The sequence below is a fragment of the Rana temporaria genome, chromosome 6, assembly GCF_905171775.1.
Source record: "Rana temporaria chromosome 6, aRanTem1.1, whole genome shotgun sequence".
Taxonomy (NCBI): domain Eukaryota; kingdom Metazoa; phylum Chordata; class Amphibia; order Anura; family Ranidae; genus Rana; species Rana temporaria.
The window spans coordinates 3,471,777-3,493,192 of NC_053494.1; the positions used below are offsets into that span (position 1 = coordinate 3,471,777).

General features: G+C 43.0%; 1 protein-coding gene across 2 annotated transcripts in view; it reads left to right on the top strand.

Annotated features, from left to right (window-relative positions):
• Positions 1-18,842, top strand: part of LOC120942912 (pancreatic secretory granule membrane major glycoprotein GP2-like) — a 37,308-nt gene extending 18,466 nt beyond the window's left edge. The window contains exons 7-10 of one of the 2 annotated variants that reach the window (XM_040355864.1): positions 2,518-2,680; positions 3,545-3,617; positions 13,270-13,293; positions 18,463-18,841. In XM_040355864.1, the coding sequence (XP_040211798.1) occupies positions 2,518-2,680; positions 3,545-3,617; positions 13,270-13,293; positions 18,463-18,524 (322 nt within the window). In that variant the 3' untranslated portion in view covers positions 18,525-18,841. Of the gene's footprint in view, positions 1-2,517; positions 2,681-3,544; positions 3,618-13,269; positions 13,294-18,462 lie in introns of both variants that reach the window. The other variant, XM_040355865.1, reaches the window with a different exon arrangement.
• Positions 18,843-21,416: the final 2,574 nt, after the last annotated feature.

Genomic DNA, 21,416 nt, shown 5'->3' on the forward strand with positions numbered 1-21,416 from the left:
GGACTTGCACTTACTTTAGGAATCCTTCTTCCCATGGCCTCCAATCTCTTTCTTTCTTTTCCTCTTCTGGGGTCTTTTCTCACATACCTGGATTATCATGTTTATCTTTTGTAATGAAGGTTTTTTTTGTATTTCATGGTGTGTTTTAATCATGTGTATATGTGTGTATCCTCATGTGTATCCTCAGTTTAGGCCGATACGTATTCTTCTACGTATTTTTCGTTAAGAAAAATCGCAATAAGCGTTAATTGATTGGTTTGTGGAAAAATTATAGCGACTACAAAATAGGGGTTGGTTTTATGGGATTTTTATTAATATTTTTTATCTTTACTAGTAACGGCGGCGATCAGCGATTTTTTTCGGTACTGCGACATTATGGCGGACACATCAGACAATTTTGACACATTTTTGGGACCATTGCCATTTTATAGCGATCAGTGCTATAAAAATGCATTGATTAATGTAAAAATGCCACTGGCAGGAAAGGGGTTAACACTAGGGGGCGAGGAAGGGGTTATTTATGTTCCCTGGGTGTGTTCTAACTGAAGGGGGGTGGGACTGACTTGGGGAAATGACAGATCGCTGTTCATACATTGTACATTCATACATTGTATGAACAGACGAACAGTCATTTCTCCCCTGACAGGACCGGGAGCTGTGTGTTTACACACACAGCTCCCGGTTCTTGCTCTGTAACAAATGATCGCGGGTGCCTGGTGGTGATCGTGCCTGCCAGGCACACGCGTCGGCACCAGGGGCGAGCAGGGGGTGCGCACGCGCCCCCCTAATGGCTGGAATGTGAAATGACATATAACTACATGATTTTGCGCAGCCGAGCCGACCTGCCACCATATAACTGCGGCGGCTGGTCAGCTAGTGGTTAACCACTTGCCCACCAAGCCAATTCTGACATTTCTCTCCTACATGCAAAAATCATATTTTTTTGGCTAGAAAATTTCACAGAATCCCCAAAACCTAATATATATATATATTTTTTTAGAAGAGACTCTAGAGAATACAATGGCGGTCACGTTTTTATATTGCACGGTATTTGCGAAGCAATTTTTCAAACACATTTTTTTTTGGGGGGGGGGAGAACTGTTTCATGCTTTAAAAAAAAAAAAACAGTAAAGTTACGCCGAGTAAAGAGATACCCAACATGTCACCCTTCAAAATTGCGCACACTCATAGAATGGCGCCAAACTTCAGTACTTAAAAATCCCCATAGGCGATGCTTTAAAATTTGTTACATGTTAAACTATTTGAGTTACAGAGGAGGTCTAGGGCTAGAATTATTGCTCGGCCTCAACACCATTTTCATATGTGGGTGGGACTTGCGTATGCTTTCGCTTCTGTGTGTGAACTACTGGGGACAGGGGCACTTTAAAAAAGTTTTGTTTTTATTGTTACATTTACCTTAAAAAAAAAATTGAAACTTAAAAAAAAAATTTGATTACTTTTAATCCTATTACAAGGACTGTAAACATCCTTGTAATAGGAATATGGAATGACAGGTCCTCTTTATAGTGAGATCTGGAGGGGTCAATAAGACCCAACATCTCACCACTAGGCTGGAGAGCCTAAAATAAAAACAAATAAAAAAAAACGACCACAGCATTCCCAGCCGAGGCGGTGCAATTTTTTATTAATGCAGAGCCCGGGCGTGACGTCAAAACATTGTGCCTGGCCTCTGACGATCATAGAGACTCCAGCGACCATCTGGTCTGTCGGAAATATCTATGGTGGACATCCAGGGCCGGCGGATGCATTCTCCGACTCAACGATTGCAGCAGTGAGTCGGTAGAAGCACCGGACGGCGATGGGAGGGGGGATATCCCCTCTCGCCGCACGTAGGAATGATAAAGTCAGACCCCTGGTGTGACGTCAAAACATCGTGCTTGGCCTCCAGCGATCATCAACTGGTCTGTCGGAAATATCTATGGTGGACATCCAGGGCCGGCGGATGCGTTCTCCGACTCACCAATCGCAGCGGTGAGTCAGTAGAAGCACCGGAGGGTGATGGGAGGGGGGATATCCCCTCTGACCACCCATAGGAATGATAAAGCCAGAGCCCGGGTGTGACGTCAAAACATCGTGCTTGGCCTCCGGCGATCATCAACTGGTCTGTCGGAAATATCTATGGTGGACTTCCAGGGCCGGCGGATGCGCTCTCCGACTCACCAATCGCAGCGGTGAGTCAGTAGAAGCACCGGAGGGCAATGGGAGGGGGGGATATCCCCTCTCGCCGCACGTAGGAATGATAAAGCAGCTGACCCGATCATTATTATGGTGTAGGGAATCGCTGACTGAAAATGGCAATATCTGAATGATGCCTGTAGCTGCACCCATCATTCAGATATATCACCACAAACCCGAGGACGTCTTTAGACGTCCAGCCGTCGGCAAGTGGTTAAACATTTTTTTTTATATATATAATTTAATGTAATGAATAAAGTTCTATCATAGGCAAAGTGCATAAAATGTAAAATACTTTAAGGCTCTTCTTATCTCTCTCAGCTGTCCCAACAAGCAAGATGAAAGCATAAACGTTGTAAAGAACGGTGTCTCTGCGGAGGGACAGGTATCGGTGAAGATGTTTAAATTTGTGGGAGATTATAACCTCGTCTACCTTCATTGCGCTGTGAGCCTGTGCGAAGTCAAGTCTGGAGCCTGCCAACCGGTGAGTAGATTTCCACAGATATAGAGCGGGATTGGGTGGAGACGGGGCTCGTACACACGACCGAGGAACTCGTCGTAAAAGACACATGGTTTTCCTCGACGAGTTCCTTGTCAGGCTTGTCGAGAATCTTGTCAAGCTTTCCTTGCATACACACTGTCAAGACAAAATCTCGTCGTTCTCAAACGCGGTGACGTACAACACGTATGACGGCACTATAAAGGGGAAGTTCCATTACACTGGCGCCACCCTTGGGGCTGCTTTTGCTAATCTCATGTTGCTGCGTGTTAGTAAAGGTTTGGTGAGAGACGATTCACGCATTTCAGTCTGTTACAGCGTGACGAATGTGCGATCTCCATTACGAACGCTACTTTTACCGAAGGTGCGCTCCCGTCTCATACTTTATTCTGAGCATGCGCGGGTTTCCAAGCATACACACGAACGTGTTTCTCGTCATAAACCAGCCCGAGGAGGAACCACGACAGTTTTCACACAACCGTTTTCCTCGGCAAAAAAGCTCTGCCACCAAGTTTCTTGATGGATTCTGTCGAGGAAAACGGTTGTGTGTACGAGGCCTCAGGGCTGGTCTTCTCACATGAAGAATATTGAAGAATATTGCCCTTCACCAGGCATAATCAAAGTTGAAAATATATAAAACAGTTTCATTAGGAGTTATTATAATCCAAAGTAAGATAAATAATTTTCTTTCATTATGAAAATGATAATGTAGCATTGTATCTTCTCTGTCCAATCATATCAGCTTTTCCGTTTATATGAACCTCTGTGAAAAGCACCTTGGAATGATGTCATAACGTCATATAGATGATATTTATTACAAATGTCTAAATGTCTGTGTTTTGGTTCCAGGTTTGTAATTCAAGGAGCCAAAGATCCGACTTGGACTCCTACAATCTGAAAATTGGACCAATCATCCGCTCAGGTACACTTGTGCCTAGATAATAACATTTTCCTCTCATTACTTTAACCACTTTAATACCGGGCTTTAAAACCCACCTGCCTATTCTGGCACTTCTCTCCTACATGTACAAATCATCATTCTTTTGCTAGAAAATTACTCAGAACCCCCAAACAGTATATAGGGCAGACACCCTAGGGAATAAAATGGAGGTCATTGCAACTTTTTATCTTGCACGGTATTTGCGCAATCATTTTTCAAACGCCTTTTTTTTGTAAAAATTAACAAAACAGTAAAGTTAGCCAAATTTTTTGTCAAATATGAATGACGATGTTACGCCGAGTAAATAGATACCTAACATGTCATGCTTTAAAATTGCGCACACTCATGGAATGGCGCCTAACTTTGTTACTTAAAAATCTCCATAGGCGACGCTTTTAAATTTTTACAGGTTACCAGTTTAGAGTTACAGAGGAGGTCTAGCGCTAGAATTGTTGCACATGCTCTAACGCACGCGGCGACACCTCACATGTCTGGTTTGAACGACGTTTAGATACGTCTGCGGGACTTACGTGTGCGTTCGCTTCTGAGCGCGAGCTACCAGGGACAGGGGCGTTTTATTTATTTTTTTATTTATTTTTTCTTATTTATTTATTTTTTACATTTTTTTTTTCGATCGCCTTTATTCCTATTACAAGGAATGTAAACATTCCTTGTAATAGGAATAGCGTGTGACAGGTCCTCTTTAAGGAGAGATGCGGGGTCAATAAGACCTTCCCCTCCCCCCACATCTCTCCTCCAGGCTGGAAAGAATGAGATCGTGAAAAAAAACTTCACAGTTCTCATTCTTACTAGCCGCAATTGCGGTTTGTTTACTTACGGGTACGCGGACGTGAGGTCATCACATCGCGCCCGGGCCTCCGACGGTCATAGAGATGACTGGTGACCATCTGGTCACCAGTCATCTCTATGCTGCACGTCCGGCGGACAGCGATCATCTCTCCAAGCCCCCGATGGCACGGGATAGGGAACTGCAGACATCCTTATCCGATGAGGAATGGGAAACCATACACGAAGAACGCACAACAAGGCTCCATTAACGTGGCTATTCAAGAAAATTGCTACAAAATTGAAACACGTTGGTACAGGACGCCCTCTCTCCTCCAGAAATTCGTGATTGAAGTGGGATGGACATTGCAGGACACTTTTTTAATTCTTTTTCATTAAAGGAATTGTCAAAAACTGTCTGTTGTGGCTTTTACTTTTTGACACTTTTTTTGGTGAATGGGTAGGGGTACAATGTACCCCATGCCCATTCATATGGGGGGGGCTGGATCTGGGGCCTATGTGGCTTACAGATTCCAATAAGCCCTCCACCCACAGACACCCACAAACACTGAGCCTGTAACATCTTTGATGCTACTTCTCTCATACAGTCCCAGATCTGTCCGATTCAGACAGCTGCGCTTGGTTTTGCAGGTTACCCGCGTCACTTCCGGTGCGCGGACATGTGCGTTCCACGCTGGAACGCGGAAGTGCGACCAGCGTCTCTTCCAATTTCCCCGCGAATTTGCGGCTATTTAAACCCCCAAAGATGACGGCAGGGTGTTCTGTTATTTTGTCGGATACCTGCCGTCACCTTGGAACACCCTGCCTACACGCTCCACCTCAGTCACCTCCAGAGACCAGACCTGATCTACAGTCAGCAGCGCTTTGACAGCACAGACCTCAGAGGACTTCTACCTGACATCCACTGATCCTCTCATTCCATCTTCACTGTTGACAATCTCTATACAGACAGGATCTTTACCCAGGGACTACTGTTCTCAGCAGAACCGCAAGTATCTTTGATAATCAATCTGTTCAACTCTCAGTATTATCTCTAGTTGCTTAACCCATGGACTACTGCTCTCAGCAGAACCGCAAGTATCTTTGATAATCAATCTGTTCAGCTGTCAGTATTACCACTAGTTCCCTAATCCATGGACTACTGCTCTCAGCAGAACCTCAAGTATCTTGGTGTATAATCTAATTTCCTTTCTACATTGATACTAGTTACATTGGTGATTTCTCTGGTTTCACATTACATATGTCTCATGATATAAATGGACTATATCTATCTCTATGATCCACTCTATTGTGAAGTAACAATATAGTTTCTATCTATTGAGGATGTATATGCACTAATATCAATATCTCAATATCTGCTTAATAGTCCATTTAAAGGAGTATACTCATTATTCCTTCCTTTTGAGCTTATGAGGTAATAAGCTAGTTTGAGTTGGTTTCGGTTAGAGGATATGATGATTTAACCCCAAACTTTCTAAACTATATTTGAGAGTGACCTGGTGGTTAGACCTGACAAGCCTCTGCAGCTGCGGTCCATACACAATAAATAACACTGCACGGCAGTAAGTAATATCAATCCTTACATAATAACAGAACCACTTAATAAAGAAAATTATTGTAATGGAACCAGCAGAGCTTGCAAACCACCTTGTTGGACTTTCACAAAGAGTTGATAACCTTACAGCCACGATGAACGAACTTCGCCTAGAAAATGATACTTTGCGTAACCAAAATTTTGTCCAAGCTAGGGACAGGCCTGAACCTAAGGTCTGCACCCCAGAACCATTTTCAGGAGACCGAAAGATTTTCCGTCAGTTTATTAGCTCCTGTCGCCTCATGTTTGATTTGCGCCCACGAACCTATTATTCAGACAGGGTTCGCATTCTCACCCTTGTCTCCTATTTAAAGGGAGAACCTAGGCTCTGGGCTGACGCATATCTGCTTGAACATGGTGAATTACTTGGTGCTTTCGAGACCTTTTTGAATGAGATGTCACTTCTATATGAAGATCCTAATAGGCAGCTAACAGCGGAAAATAATATTAGGAGCCTTAAACAAGGAAAGAGACCAGTGGAGGAGTTCATATCCGAATTTAAATGTTGGTGTAGAGAAACTCAGTGGACTGATATATCTTTACGAAACCAATTCAGACTTGGGTTGTCTGAATCCATGAAAGATGAGTTAGCACGTGTGGAACTTCCTGCAACTCTAGAAGAGCTGATGCATCTTTCACTCACCATAGACCGACGCCTCAGAGAGAGGAAGACTGAAAGAGGCAACACCTACTTACCCCCCCAATTCAAAAGGTTTAAATCACCACCAAAGGAGGTTCCCATGGAACTGGGAGCTGTCAAGGGCCCTCTGTCACAAGCAGAGAAACAGCGCCGTAGAGCTCATAATCTCTGTCTATATTGCGCAGCTCCAGATCACTTAGTCTCCACCTGCCCACTCCTAAGGAGGAACATTGAAGGTAACATATCTAATATATGTAGGACCATTCCACCCAGAAGTACCACTAATCGTTTCATTTATGTCTCCCTTACCTTACAGTGGGACCAAGATAGAATCACTATCAACGCAATGATCGACACCGGTGCCTGTGGCAACTTTATTGATTTAAATATTGTGAATGAAAATAAAATTCCCTGTGTGCTTAAACAAAATCCACTCTCTGTCACTTTTATTGATGGTTCTACCTCTTCTTCTGGCCCAATTTCCTCTCAGACTACACCTCTACTGGTCACTTCTGGGAATAACCATACAGAGACTCTAGTTTTTGATGTTATCCCATCTCCAATATTTCCAATTGTTCTTGGTCTACCCTGGTTATTATCTCACCAACCAACTTTCCTTTGGTCTAAGCACTCTCTCAATTTAAACTCCACTTTCTGTCAAAATAATTGTTACCCAAAACATACCATTCTCTCCACAGATGTAAGCTGTAAAGACTTACCTGCTTACATACAGGATTTTTTAGATGTATTCAGTAAGATTAACGCAGAGAATCTTCCCCCTCATCGTATATACGACTGCCCTATAGATTTAAATCCAGACTGTCCAATTCCTACTGCTCGTATCTATCCGCTCTCACAACCAGAACTTGAACATCTTAAGCTCTACCTAGACGAAAATCTAAAGAAGGGCTTTATTAGACCTTCCACTTCACCAGCAAGTGCTGCTATGTTCTTCGTCAAAAACAAGGATGGATCTTTACGCCCTATCATTGACTACAGAGCCTTAAACACTATTACCATAAAGAATCGATACCCACTTCCTCTCATTCCGGAACTTATCGAACGTCTCCAAACTTCAAAAATTTTCACAAAACTAGATCTTAGAGGAGCCTACAACCTAATCAGGATTCGTCCAGGAGACGAATGGAAGACCGCTTTCAAAACCCGCTATGGACTCTATGAATACACTGTTATGCCATTTGGGTTGTGTAATGCACCCGCGACATTCCAGTGGTTCATAAATGACATCTTTAGAGATTTGCTTGACATCTGTGTAGTAATATACCTGGACGATATATTGATTTATTCCGATTCACTTGAAGAACATATCAAACATGTTCGATGGGTTCTAGCTAGGCTTAGAACGCATTCTCTATATGCCAAGCTGGAGAAATGCGTTTTCGGCCAGTCTAGCATTTCATTCCTTGGGTACCAAATTACACCTGACGGTATCCAGATGGACCGCTCAAAGGTGGATTGTATCATCTCTTGGCCAATTCCTCAATCAAGGAAAGCTCTTCAACGTTTCCTTGGTTTTTCCAACTACTATCGTAAATTCATAAAAAACTTCTCAGCTATTGTCAAACCTTTAAGTACCCTCACCAGCACCAAGACACCCTTTTCCTGGACTAAGGAAGCCCAGGAATCCTTTGACTCTCTTAAACTCTCCTATACTACAGCCCCAATTTTAGAATTACCTAACCCACAGTATCATTTTACCGTGGAAGTGGATGCCTCCCATTATGCTTTAGGTGCTATTCTTTCACAACGTCCAACCCTCTCCGAACCACTCCATCCTGTCGCATTTTACTCCAGGACCCTATCACCTGCGGAAAAGAATTATCCTATTGGAGAAAAGGAACTTCTTGCAATCAAAGACGCCTTACAAAACTGGAGACATTTATTAGAAGGTTCTACACACCCAATAACCATTCTCACGGATCACCGTAATTTACAACATCTAAAAACATGTAAGACACTCTCAGCCCGCCAAGTCAGATGGAGTCTTTTTTTTGACAGGTTTGATTTTTACATTTCCTACAGACCTGGTTCACAAAACGTGAAGGCTGACTCTCTTTCACGATTACATGAAGATCAAGACACTGAGATTCCTCCACTCTCTGTTATTCCATCTAATAGATTCATTGGAGTTTACACCTCTTTCAGACAATTAATCTCACAATCACTCGCTGCAGATACCACCTCTCTACCAAAGGATCTTACCAAATCTTCAGATGGTGTCTATACTTACAACAACAAAATCTATGTTCCTCCTAATTTACAACTCCTATTACTTAAACATCTTCATGATTCACCTTTAGCAGGTCACCCTGGGATCAACAAGACTACTCATCTCGTTAAGAGAGACTATTGGTGGCCCAACCTTTCTAAAATGATTTACGACTATGTGACGTCATGTGAGATTTGTGCTCGAAACAAGCATTCCAAGAAACCTCCATTTGGTCTACTTACATCTATTCCAATACCTAAAAGACCATGGGATGTTTTGTCGATTGACTTTATAGTTGATTTACCTAGGTCAAACGGTGCCAATACCATCATGGTCACAGTAGATCTACTCACGAAGATGGCACATTTCATACCCCTGAAAAAATTACCAACTTCCCTTGAGACAGCTAATGCTTTCATTTCCAATATCCTTAAAATTCATGGACTTCCCTCTCAAATAATCTCTGACCGTGGTTCCCAATTCATTTCTAAATTTTGGAAGACCCTCTGTAAAAGTCTACAAATCGACCATCGAATGTCCACCGCCTACCATCCGCAAACCAACGGTCAAACAGAACGTCTCAATCAGATCCTTGAACAGTATCTAAGATGCTACTGTACACACCTACAAGACGATTGGTATCAATTACTTCCATTAGCCGAATTCTCATATAACAACTCAACCAGTTCTTCATCCAGATTCACACCTTTCTTCGCCAATTATGGTTTTCACCCAAACAGTTTACCAACCAACTACCCCCCAAACGCTGTTCCAGCAGTTGATGATTACCTTTCTACTCTTAAAAATACTTTGACTACTCTACGTTCCAACTTGGAGATCGCTCAACAAAGACAAAAGAAGAATTATGATGCCCATAGGTCAACACCTCCTGAATATAAGGTTGGGGATTTGGTTTGGCTATCCACACGTAATCTTCATTTTAAAATACCCTCAAAGAAGTTAGGCACGCAATTCACGGGACCTTTCCAAATCACCCATTTGATTAACCCTAATGCGGTTAGATTGCTTCTACCCACAGACTGGAAAATTCATTCGTCTTTCCATGTTTCTTTAATTAAACCTTATGTTCCTAATCCATTCCCTAACAGGAAACCTTGCCCACCTCCACCTGTGGAAATACTTGGTCAGACGGAATACGAAGTTGAAAAGATCTTAGACTCTAGAAGACGTGCTTCTACCCTTCAATATTTGGTACGATGGAAGGGTTATGATCAAAACGATGATTCTTGGGAAAATTCCTCAGACATACATGCCCCTCGCTTAGTAAGACTTTTTCACCAAAGATATCCAGACCGACCATCTCCTTCTGGGAACACCCGTGGTGCCCCCTTGAGGAGGGGAGTATGTAACATCTTTGATGCTACTTCTCTCATACAGTCCCAGATCTGTCCGATTCAGACAGCTGCGCTTGGTTTTGCAGGTTACCCGCGTCACTTCCGGTGCGCGGACATGTGCGTTCCACGCTGGAACGCGGAAGTGCGACCAGCGTCTCTTCCAATTTCCCCGCGAATTTGCGGCTATTTAAACCCCCAAAGATGACGGCAGGGTGTTCTGTTATTTTGTCGGATACCTGCCGTCACCTTGGAACACCCTGCCTACACGCTCCACCTCAGTCACCTCCAGAGACCAGACCTGATCTACAGTCAGCAGCGCTTTGACAGCACAGACCTCAGAGGACTTCTACCTGACATCCACTGATCCTCTCATTCCATCTTCACTGTTGACAATCTCTATACAGACAGGATCTTTACCCAGGGACTACTGTTCTCAGCAGAACCGCAAGTATCTTTGATAATCAATCTGTTCAACTCTCAGTATTATCTCTAGTTGCTTAACCCATGGACTACTGCTCTCAGCAGAACCGCAAGTATCTTTGATAATCAATCTGTTCAGCTGTCAGTATTACCACTAGTTCCCTAATCCATGGACTACTGCTCTCAGCAGAACCTCAAGTATCTTGGTGTATAATCTAATTTCCTTTCTACATTGATACTAGTTACATTGGTGATTTCTCTGGTTTCACATTACATATGTCTCATGATATAAATGGACTATATCTATCTCTATGATCCACTCTATTGTGAAGTAACAATATAGTTTCTATCTATTGAGGATGTATATGCACTAATATCAATATCTCAATATCTGCTTAATAGTCCATTTAAAGGAGTATACTCATTATTCCTTCCTTTTGAGCTTATGAGGTAATAAGCTAGTTTGAGTTGGTTTCGGTTAGAGGATATGATGATTTAACCCCAAACTTTCTAAACTATATTTGAGAGTGACCTGGTGGTTAGACCTGACAAGCCTCTGCAGCTGCGGTCCATACACAATAAATAACACTGCACGGCAGTAAGTAATATCAATCCTTACAGAGCCTGGGTTGTGGGGATGAGGAGCTCCAAGCACCCTCCCCATGTTGAGGGTAAGCTGCCTGGTATGGTTCGGGAGGGGGGGTGCTCACTCGTCTCCCCTCCAGGAAAGGGGGGCACTCACTCGTCCCCCACCTTTCCTGGCCTGCCTGGCTGCTTGCTCGGATAAGGGTCTGGTATGGATTTTGGGGGAGACCCCACACCAATTATTTTAACAAATTTGGCGTGAAGTTCTCCTTAAAATCCTTACCAAACCCAAAGGGCCTGGTGTGGACTGAAGGGACACCCCATGCCATTTTTTTATTCTGTTATAGGGTTCCCCTTAATCACTTCAATACATTGTATTATATACTGTATACTGACTGAACTGTATACATATTCTACACTATACTGTATACACTAGGCCAGATTCTTAAAATAGTTACGGCGGCGTATCTCCAGATCCGCCGCCGTAATTTCAAATCTGCGCCGGCGTATCTATACGCCGATTCTCAAAGCCAGATACGTCAAAAAAAAAAGGCTTCTTCCGCCGACGTAACTTGCCTACGCCAGCGTATAATTGTGTGCAATTATACGCTGGCCGCTATGGGCGCTTCCGTCGATTAGCCGCGTTGAATATGCAAATGAGCTAGATACGCCGATTCCCGAACGTAATTGCGCCCGGTCGTCGTATTTTACGTTGTTTACGTAAGCGTAAAGTTACCCCTGCTATATGAGGGGTAACTTTGCGTAGGTGCGGCGTACGCAATGTTAAGTATAGACGTTGGGACAGCGTCATATTTTTCCGTTGTTTATGTAGTTTGCGTAAAGTTTCGTTCACGTCTAAACCAATGTATTTGCGGTGTAATTTGAAGCATGCGCACTGGGATACGTCCATGGACGGCGCATTCGCAGTTAAAAAAAACCTTCAAAAACGTAGGGTCACGATTCTTTTACATAAAACACGCCCACCTAATCCACATTTGAATTACCCGGGCTTATGCCGGGCCATTTACGCTACCCTGCCGCAACTCTGGACGCAAGTGCTTTGAGAATACGGCGCTTGCGTCCAGAGTTGCGGCGGCATAGCATAAATAGGATACGCTACGCCCCGCTCGAGGATACGCCAATCTACGAGAATCTGGCCCACTGTGTATATATATATATATATAAACTAAACTGCCTGCACACCACTAACTAACCTGCCTCTAGCTAACGTTCTCTCAGTCTCTTCCATGTAATTACTACACTATACACAGCCGCCATGTAGGCAGCCTTATAAAGTGCAGGGCGTGGACTTAGCCCTCTGAGCCATGATTGGCCAAAGCACCCTGTCTTTGGCCAATTATGGCTCTCGCAGCAGAGCGTGCTGTGATTGGCTAAAGCATGTATGTCAGGTGCATCATCAGACGTCAATGCGCCGCGATCTCACAGTGCCTTATGGGGTGTTCCGTGGGGCTTGAATTTGCCGCGAATGCCCCATATTGTTCGCTATTCGGTGAACAGGTGAACACCCAATGTTCGAACATCGGGCCCATCCCTATAGTTGAGTACAATAAGATTTTGCAACATATAACCCTACCTCTAGGAAAATGTCCAGATGATACCATACCAGAGGACTTCTCCAATGACTGCCACCACTATGGTTCATCTCACTCTAACAAATATATTTATAGAAAGGGAAGCACAATCCTTACTGAGTGGCTGTGAGATGGATTAGGGAAATCACAGAACAGTCTTTATAAATGATATAACAACATGGAGGAGCCCATTACGGTGTCCAGAGAGGATAATTTGGCCACACCCTCCCATGTGGACCAGATTAAACCCCCAGCCTGGAAATATCATCTCCAATATGGCAAATATAGATGAATACGTAGATGACTACGCCAATTATGTCATCATATTTTTGATAATTTACCAAAATTACAATTATGTTACATATATGATACAATCGATATAACAATGTGATTTTATGTTTTCTATTGCAGATATCAAAGACTCAGCCATCACCAGTAAGTTTGTGTTTTATTAACTACTGTTAACTTTTTAAAAATATTTAATTTGACAAAATCAGAGGCGTAACTAAAACCTTCAGGGCCCCAGTGCAAGAAACCATGAAGGGCCCCCTGACCTTTGGTCCTGGGCCCTTCCCTCCTAGCCCTTCCCACTGATCTCAGGGTCCTTTACTTCCATCATGGGGCCCCTTTTAATTGTCCCGCAGTAGGCCCATTTCACATGTTCTGCTGCCCCCCCTTCCTGCCGTCTTGGGTAGGGCTGCCACCTTATCTTTAACCACTTAAGCCCCGGACCAATATGCTGCCTAAAGACCCAAGGGGTTTTTACAGTTCGGGACTGCGTCGCTTTAACAGACAATTGCGCGGTCATGCGACGTGGCTCCCAAACAAAATTGGCGTCCTTTTTTTCCCCACAAATAGAGCTTTATTTTGGTGGTATTTGATGACCTCTGCGGTTTTAATTTTTTGCGGACACTTCAGACAATTTTGACACATTTTTGGGACCATTGTCATTTTCACAGCAAAAAATGCATTTAAATTGCATTCTTTATTGTGAAAATGACAGTTGCAGTTTGGGAGTTAAACACAGGGGGCGCTGTAACATTTAGTGTTCACTTAGTGTGTGTTTACTACTGTAGGGGGGTGTGGCTGTAGGACTGACATCATCGATCGAGTCTCCCCTATAAAAGGGATCACTCTATCGATGCGCCGCCATAGTGAAGCACGGGGAAGCCGTGTTTACACACGGCTCTCCCCGTTCTTCAGCTCCGGGGGGAGCGATCGCGACGGGGCGGCTATAAACGAATAGCCGCGCCGTCGTCCCGGATCGCTCTCCGAGGCTTACCGACCGCCGCATGTACTGGGGGGGGTCCCGATCGGACCCCCGACCCACGTCAAGCAGAGCACGTACAGGTACATTTATGTGCCTGTCCGTGCCATTCTGCTGACGTATATCTACATGAGGAGGTCGGCAAGTGGTTAAACTAAACCTGAACACTTTAGCGGCGCACTGTACATTTATTTTGTAGTTTACATTATACATATTCTTTGTGATAAAATAACATTTCTGATCATATGAATTTAATCACAAATTCCCTTTTTCATCTGAATACACAAATTTCCCCTTTACATCTGAACTTGCAGAGTTTCTCCTTTTACATCTGAACTTGCATAGTTTCCCCTTTACATCTGAATCCACAGAGTTCCCTTACAAGAGAGAACTCTGGGGGCTCTGATTTAAGGAAGAATGCTGAGAACTCTGATGTCAAGGAGAACACTGCAGACTTTGGTGTATAGGGTAACTCTGTTATAAGGGGGTCTCTGGTAACCTGAGCCCCCACTTGCACTCCCCAGCTTAACCCTTTAAATCAGGGTTCCCAGAGTCTGCAGAACTTGCATTTACTCGGTAAGGGGAGATCTGTGGACTGTAATGTAAAGGGGAACACTGATGTAAGGAGAGACCTGGGAACCCCGATTTAAATGGTGGTATGATGTAAGGGGGAACACTGTGGACTCTGAAAGAAGGAGAACTCTGATGTAAGGGGGTCTCTGCTCACCAAAGCTCCCCCCCTTACATCAGAGTTCACATTGCACCCTTTAAATCTGAGTCTCTCTTACATTACAGTCCATATAGCTCCCTCTTACATTACTGTACTCAGAGACTGACGACAGATAGGAGGGAGGGGGGGGACACTTCAAACACCATGGAAGGTGAGCTCACTTATCCTATAAAGGAGGCTCAGACAGGCTGCACATTTCCTCCATGGTCTAGTTCAGTGTTTCTCAACTCCAGTCCTCAAGGCACCCCAACAGGTCATGTTTTCAGGATTTCCCTCAGATGAAAAAGGGAATGCAACTGATCAAATCACCTGTGCAAAATAATGGAAATCCTGAAAACATGACCTGTTGGGGCACCTTGAGGACTGGAGTTGAGAAACACTGGTCTAGTTTACAGCAGCTGGGCTTTCCTGCCCACTCATCCTATTTGTGAAGCACAGTGCTGCCGGGGATTGGAATGTGGGTGGGGCCATGGGCACATGTAGGAGGAGAGAGGCGAGAGGAGGAGGAACTCATCCAGCTCTCCTGTTCGTGCAGGGGGGGGGGGCTGTCAGTGCTGGCAAGTGGGACCTTTGCGACCCTGGTAGTTCTGCCACTGGACTAAATGTTGTAAATCACCACCAGGGTGCATCTAAGAAATATAATGACTGTAGCAGCTAGTACTGAGATTTTTTTTTTTAAATCCATAGTTTAATGCATCAGCTAAACAAGGTAGTAGACAAGTGCACTGCAGAAAAATGGGTTTGTTACCGTTTAATTCGTTTTTAGGGTAATTCGTTATGATTGCAATTCGTAAATTCATAAATTCATAAATTAGTCAATTTGTAAATTTGTAAATTCATAAATTTGAAAATTAGAAAGAAAATCCAAAAATAAGAAAGACTAACTAACTAACTAATAATAACTAACTAACTAAAACTAACTAACTAACTAACTAACTAACTTACTTAACTAACTTACTAACTAATAATAACTAACTATTAAATTATAGATATTGGAATTTCCTTTCAAATGTGGCTGTTAGTGAATGTAATTATTACGACTTTATAAAAAGTTACAAATTATCCAAAATAATGAGAGTCGCATCTAAACAAATGGAACAGAAAAAAATAATAATAATAATGAAAAGTAGTTATTATTGTTGTTATTAATTTGTTACGTTCCATTTGTTTAGATACAGCATTTGTTATTTCAGATAATTCGTAACTTCAGATACTTTTGTATTCATTACATTCCCTAACAGACAAATTTTAAAGGATTTAAAATTCCAATACCTATAATTTAATAGTTAGTAATGGATAAGTTATTATTAGTTAGTTATTATTCCAGATTTTCAAATTTTGGGGTTTTCATATTACCCAATTTTTAAATTTCCACGTTTAGAATTTGCAAATTTCCGGATTTACGAATTTCTTAATTTTGAAATCCTCAAATTTACGAATTTAAGAATATTCAAAAAAATATGTTAAACTGGTTTTTGTTATTTTGGATATTTCTGAATTAACAAATTAGTTAAAAAAAACAAATTCAGAATGAAACAAATTGCACATGTCTACAATGTAGCTGATTCAGGAATAAGGATCATATGGTATAAAGAGGGGGCATTATCAAGAAGACCAAACAATCCTGATATCAAAAAAATCACCAACCCCGGAGTCAGAAAGTAGAAAGTTACATGGAATGGGTGTTTAACTTATTCATGTGACAAATATATTTTTTTTATCACAAACAGTATTTAAAATAGGACATAATATCCATTGGGCAACATAGAAGCCTGCAAATATAAAATAAAAAATGACAGCAACAGTCAGTTAAGGTAATAGAAAAAAATAAACAAATAGAAAACCTCCATAACAATCCTATACCCAGATCTGAACCGGGGGAAGGCAGAAAAACACTCTATAAAGCACGGTGGTGCTCCAACGAGTGAATAAAGTTCCTTCCTGGTCTCGTCAAAAGTAATCTAGAATTCCCTGGATCAAAAACCTCTGGTGTTATTACCTACAGCATAAATGTTAGTATCCAGTTATATTTTTAAAGTGGAGTTCCACCCAAAAATTGAACTTCCACTTTTCGAAATCCCCATCTCTTCCGGTGTCACATTTGTCACCTTTCAGGTGGGAAATACCTGTGAAATACTGGTATTTTCTCCCACTCCCTGGCACCACGGTGACCTACTCCACCTCCGGCGTCTACTCTGTCCCCCCTCCACTGTCTTCTGGGACACACACAGGTCCCAGAAGACAGCAGGGATCAGTGAGGACTCGCAGCACGACTCGCACATGCGCAGTAGGGAACCAAGAAGTGAAGTCGCAAGGCTTCACTTCCTTTTACCCTTACCGAAGATGGCGGCGGCAACACCCAAGAGCCGACGGACAGATCGGCTTTGGCTGCCGACATCGCGGGTGCCCAGGACAGGTAAGTATCCATGTATTAAAAGTCAGCAGCTGTTGTATTTGTAGCTGCTGACTTTCAATTATTATTTGTTGTATGTTTCTTTTGGCGGAACACCGCTTTAAGGATGAATCCAACTCTTTTTCAAAGCAATCTACTGAGCTGTCCAGAAGTAGTTCTTGAGGGAGTCTTTTTTCTCACATTCACAGCTTTTATACACACGACAAATGTCCGATGTGAGCATTTGGTCGGATATTCCGACCGTGTGTATTTGCTGTCGGAATTTCCGACAACAGATGTTTGAGAGCTGGATCTCAATTTTTCCGACAACAAAAGTTCTTCTCGGAAATTCTGATCAAGTGTATCAAATTACGATGCACAAAAATCCTACGCATGCTCGGAATTATTGAACTTAATTTTCCCGGCTCCTTGTAGTGTTGTACATCACCACGTTCTTGTCGATCGGTATTTCCAAGCAACATATGTGCGACCGTGTGTACGCAAGACAAGTTTGAGCCAGTGTTGCCAACCGTACGTTAATTTACGGACAGTCCGGTATTTTCACCCCATTTTCCAGGTGTCCGTGAATGTCCGTTACGGATAGCCGGTGTCAGTAAGAAAGATGGCTGTGGGCCGGCCATGCAACTGTGCATGCGCCATTCTGAAGCCTGCAGGACTCTGGGAAAATCTTACAAGCTCGGCTGGGCGGCGCAGTACCGTAAATGTCGCTGTCGGCTGGGCGGCCGCAGTAATGTAAATGTCGCTGTCTGGCGCCATTTTTAAACAGAAGCCACCTCTTGTTCTAAGTTCTCGGCGTAGTGGTTCCACGGGGGAGCGCATCGCAATGGTCATGGTGCAGAGAGGAGCATCGTGAGTAATGAGCCACAGGAGGACATTACTGGGGGGTGAGGAGGACACTGTAGAGGAGGCCATCTCCTGCCTGCAGCCTCTGACCATCTCCTGAGTCCTGCCTGCAGCTTGACCATCTCCTGCCCTGAGCCAACATCCGTCGGGAAAAAAATCCAGTTTTGTTATTAGAATTTCCGATTGTGTGTACGCAGCATAACTGTGAATAAGCCGTCCCATGTGTGGAGGTTAAATCTATTTTATTCCCGATATAAAGAGTGCATCTTGTCCTTTATGAAATATTATGGTAAATAACTCAACACCAAGTTCTCTATATGGAACTCTTATATCATTCCATTTCTATTTCAGGTTCTCACAGTTTCTGGGCTCTGCTTCCCACCGCTCTGCTACTGCTGATACTCTCCATGTGATCGGGACGTAACACGTCTGTACGTCATCCTCTGTGGTCCAGTATATTATCGGTGTGATGTGGAAGGAACGGGATTGGTGCAAATTTTAAACCAACATCTCACTAATGAGTAGAAGAGACTTTTACAGAATCACTTCAGACGTGTCTCCTCAGCCGGACCTTTCTTGGTTACGCTTTGCATTGAAGACAAAAGAAAGACATCATTGTAATATTGTAACTGAAAACTGTAAATTTGTTCTCTGGAAACTTTTTCTGATGATTTACCAAGATTATTATCAACTAGAAAATGCATTTCCTGAGGATGGGACTTCAAGTTTTTTTGTACTATTTATACTTTTTAAAATATTATGCTTTTAGTCACTTTTTTTTAACATTGAAGTCAATGAGAACATGCTTCAAATCATTAAAACATTGTACCTCTAAGAAAATTTTCAGCTCCTTCATACTTTCACTTACAGACACCAAACAAACTTTAAAATGGTCACAAAATATTCAGCTATCCGGCTAGGATTGATATCTTTTGAAGTTTTTGTGAAAAAGCAATTTACGTTTACTGATTTTTTCAGAAAATGTTATCGATTATAATGTGTTCCTATGAGGCTGGGTTAGAGTGGATCATGTGATCAATAGAGTGAGAGCATTGAAATAAAAAAAGGGGGAACAAATTGCTCTCATGCCCACAAGATCTACTTGTCATACACAATTTATATATCAAATCGTAGGTATTTTTGTTTTCAGGCAATGTGGTCAGTTTTGTGATACGCATTTTACTTTTAGTTGCTGGAGCTTCTAAACGACAAGAGTTCCAAAATTTCTCCCATTGACTGTCATGTTAAAAAGTCTTTAAAAATGTCCAGAAAAACGCACAAAGAAGCTCTTTTCTAAATCACTGACATGCCCACAATTTTACGTTTATCAACATAAATTTCATATCGATGCGTTCACAAGGGCCGTGTGTTTCAAACGGTGAAGTCGCTGTATCGATAGCATGTACGGTTGTGGATTTATTAAGGTTTGTTTGAAGGCGTATTTCACGTATTTGGTCTGTGAATTAAAAGCGTTTGTAATGGTATTTCTTTCCATAAATATCTTTCCTTACCTCAGTGCAATATTCCTCCTCACTGACCTGGGGGAGGGGGGGAAACCTCTTGAGGGGGAGGGGCGACCAGGAAGTCAGAACACTCTCTACTTTGCAGATAGAGAAAGGAGCTGTGTGTTAGTGGGCGTCCTGCTCACCCCTCCCCCCTTTAAGAGGCTTTCTCCACACCAGGGAGAAAGCCTCGCATTACTGTGTGGAGTTACAGACAGAAGAACAGGAAGTGAGGGTTTCTCAGAAGAAATAAGGGCATTTAAAAGCAAAATCAAAGGATGAGGTAAGTGAAGGAGGACTGCACTAAGGGAAAGGAAGATATTTAGGGAAACATTGTTTTACCTTTACAACCCCTTTAATGATCAAAGAGAGGCTTTATAAGTACTGAAGAAACACTGCTTGTATGTCCTAAAGATAGTGTAGTGGTTATGGTGAATGGCTTTGGTGCGGGCTCAGCAATTCAGATATTCAGCATTCCCACGCATTTTCTGCAGGAAATGCATTTTCTAGTTATAGAATCTTTCTTCAACTTTTAAGAATTTAAGAATAGAATATATACGCTCCAATAGCAACAAACTTACAAATTAAAAAAATTCCAAGAGCTTTGATGAATCTTTAAAGGGGTTGTAAAGGTAAAAAAAAAAAATGTCACTAAATATCTCCCTTTACCTTAGTGCCGTCCTCCTTCACTTACCTCATCCTTCCATTTTGCTTTTAAATGTCCTTATTTCTTCTGAGAAATCCTCACTTCCTGTTCTTCTGTCTGTAACTCCACACCGTAATGCAAGGCTTTCTCCCTGGTGTGGAGTGTCGTGCCCGCCCCCTCCCTTGGACTACAGGAGAGTCAGGACACCCACTAACACACAGCTCCTTTCTCTATCTGAGCGCCCTGACTCTCCTGTAGTCCAAGGGAGGGGGCGAGCATGACACTCCACACCAGGGAGAAAGCCTTGCATTACTGTGTGGAGTTACAGACAGAAGAACAGGAAGTGAGGATTTCTTAGAAGAAATAAGGACATTTAAAAGCAAAATGGAAGGATGAGGTGAAGTGAAGGAGGACTGCACTAAGGGAAAGGAAGATATTTAGGGAAAACATTTTTTTACCTTTACAACCCTTTTAAATGTTATCCAATCTACCACACCAGTGTAGCCAACCGCCCGTATTTTACAGATAGCCCGTAAAAACAGGGCACTTTTCTCCTGTCCGTAAATGCACGGAAAAAGTGGCAGTAAAAATGACTGCCTAAAACGATCCGATCTGCACCGCTGATAATTGCTCAGCCCACCACTGCCTCGGAGCCAATCAGCATTTGGGGGCTGTACTGTAACCCGCCCTCCTCCTGCCACATTTGACAAGAAGATACAGACAGCCGAAAGTGTGGCTGTACTGTATTGAGGCGGGCGGGAGTCTGCTCTGTTCCCTGCGCTTTACATTACTACATTACCATCACCCCCGCTTGTTCTCCTGGCCACACCGTGACAGAGGAGAGGCACAGCTGTGGGCTGCATTTTCTATAGAGCCTGCTTCTCCCTCTGTCGGGACCGGAGCGGCGGTGAGTCTGTGACAGCGAGTGATGTAGAGACGGCTCTATGTGATGCCCCCTCCTACCCCTTCTCCGGTCAGCAGCACGAGCACGGAGATCTAAGACACACAGACAGGGCTGTGTGCATTCTTCCTCACCCTTCTTCTGCCAGCAGCGGGGTGGGGATTAATAAAGCAGCAGGACTGAGCAACTTACAGAGTGGGACACTGAGTTACAGGCAATCATTGTGCAGTAACCCCTAGCAACCGAATGGTGATTA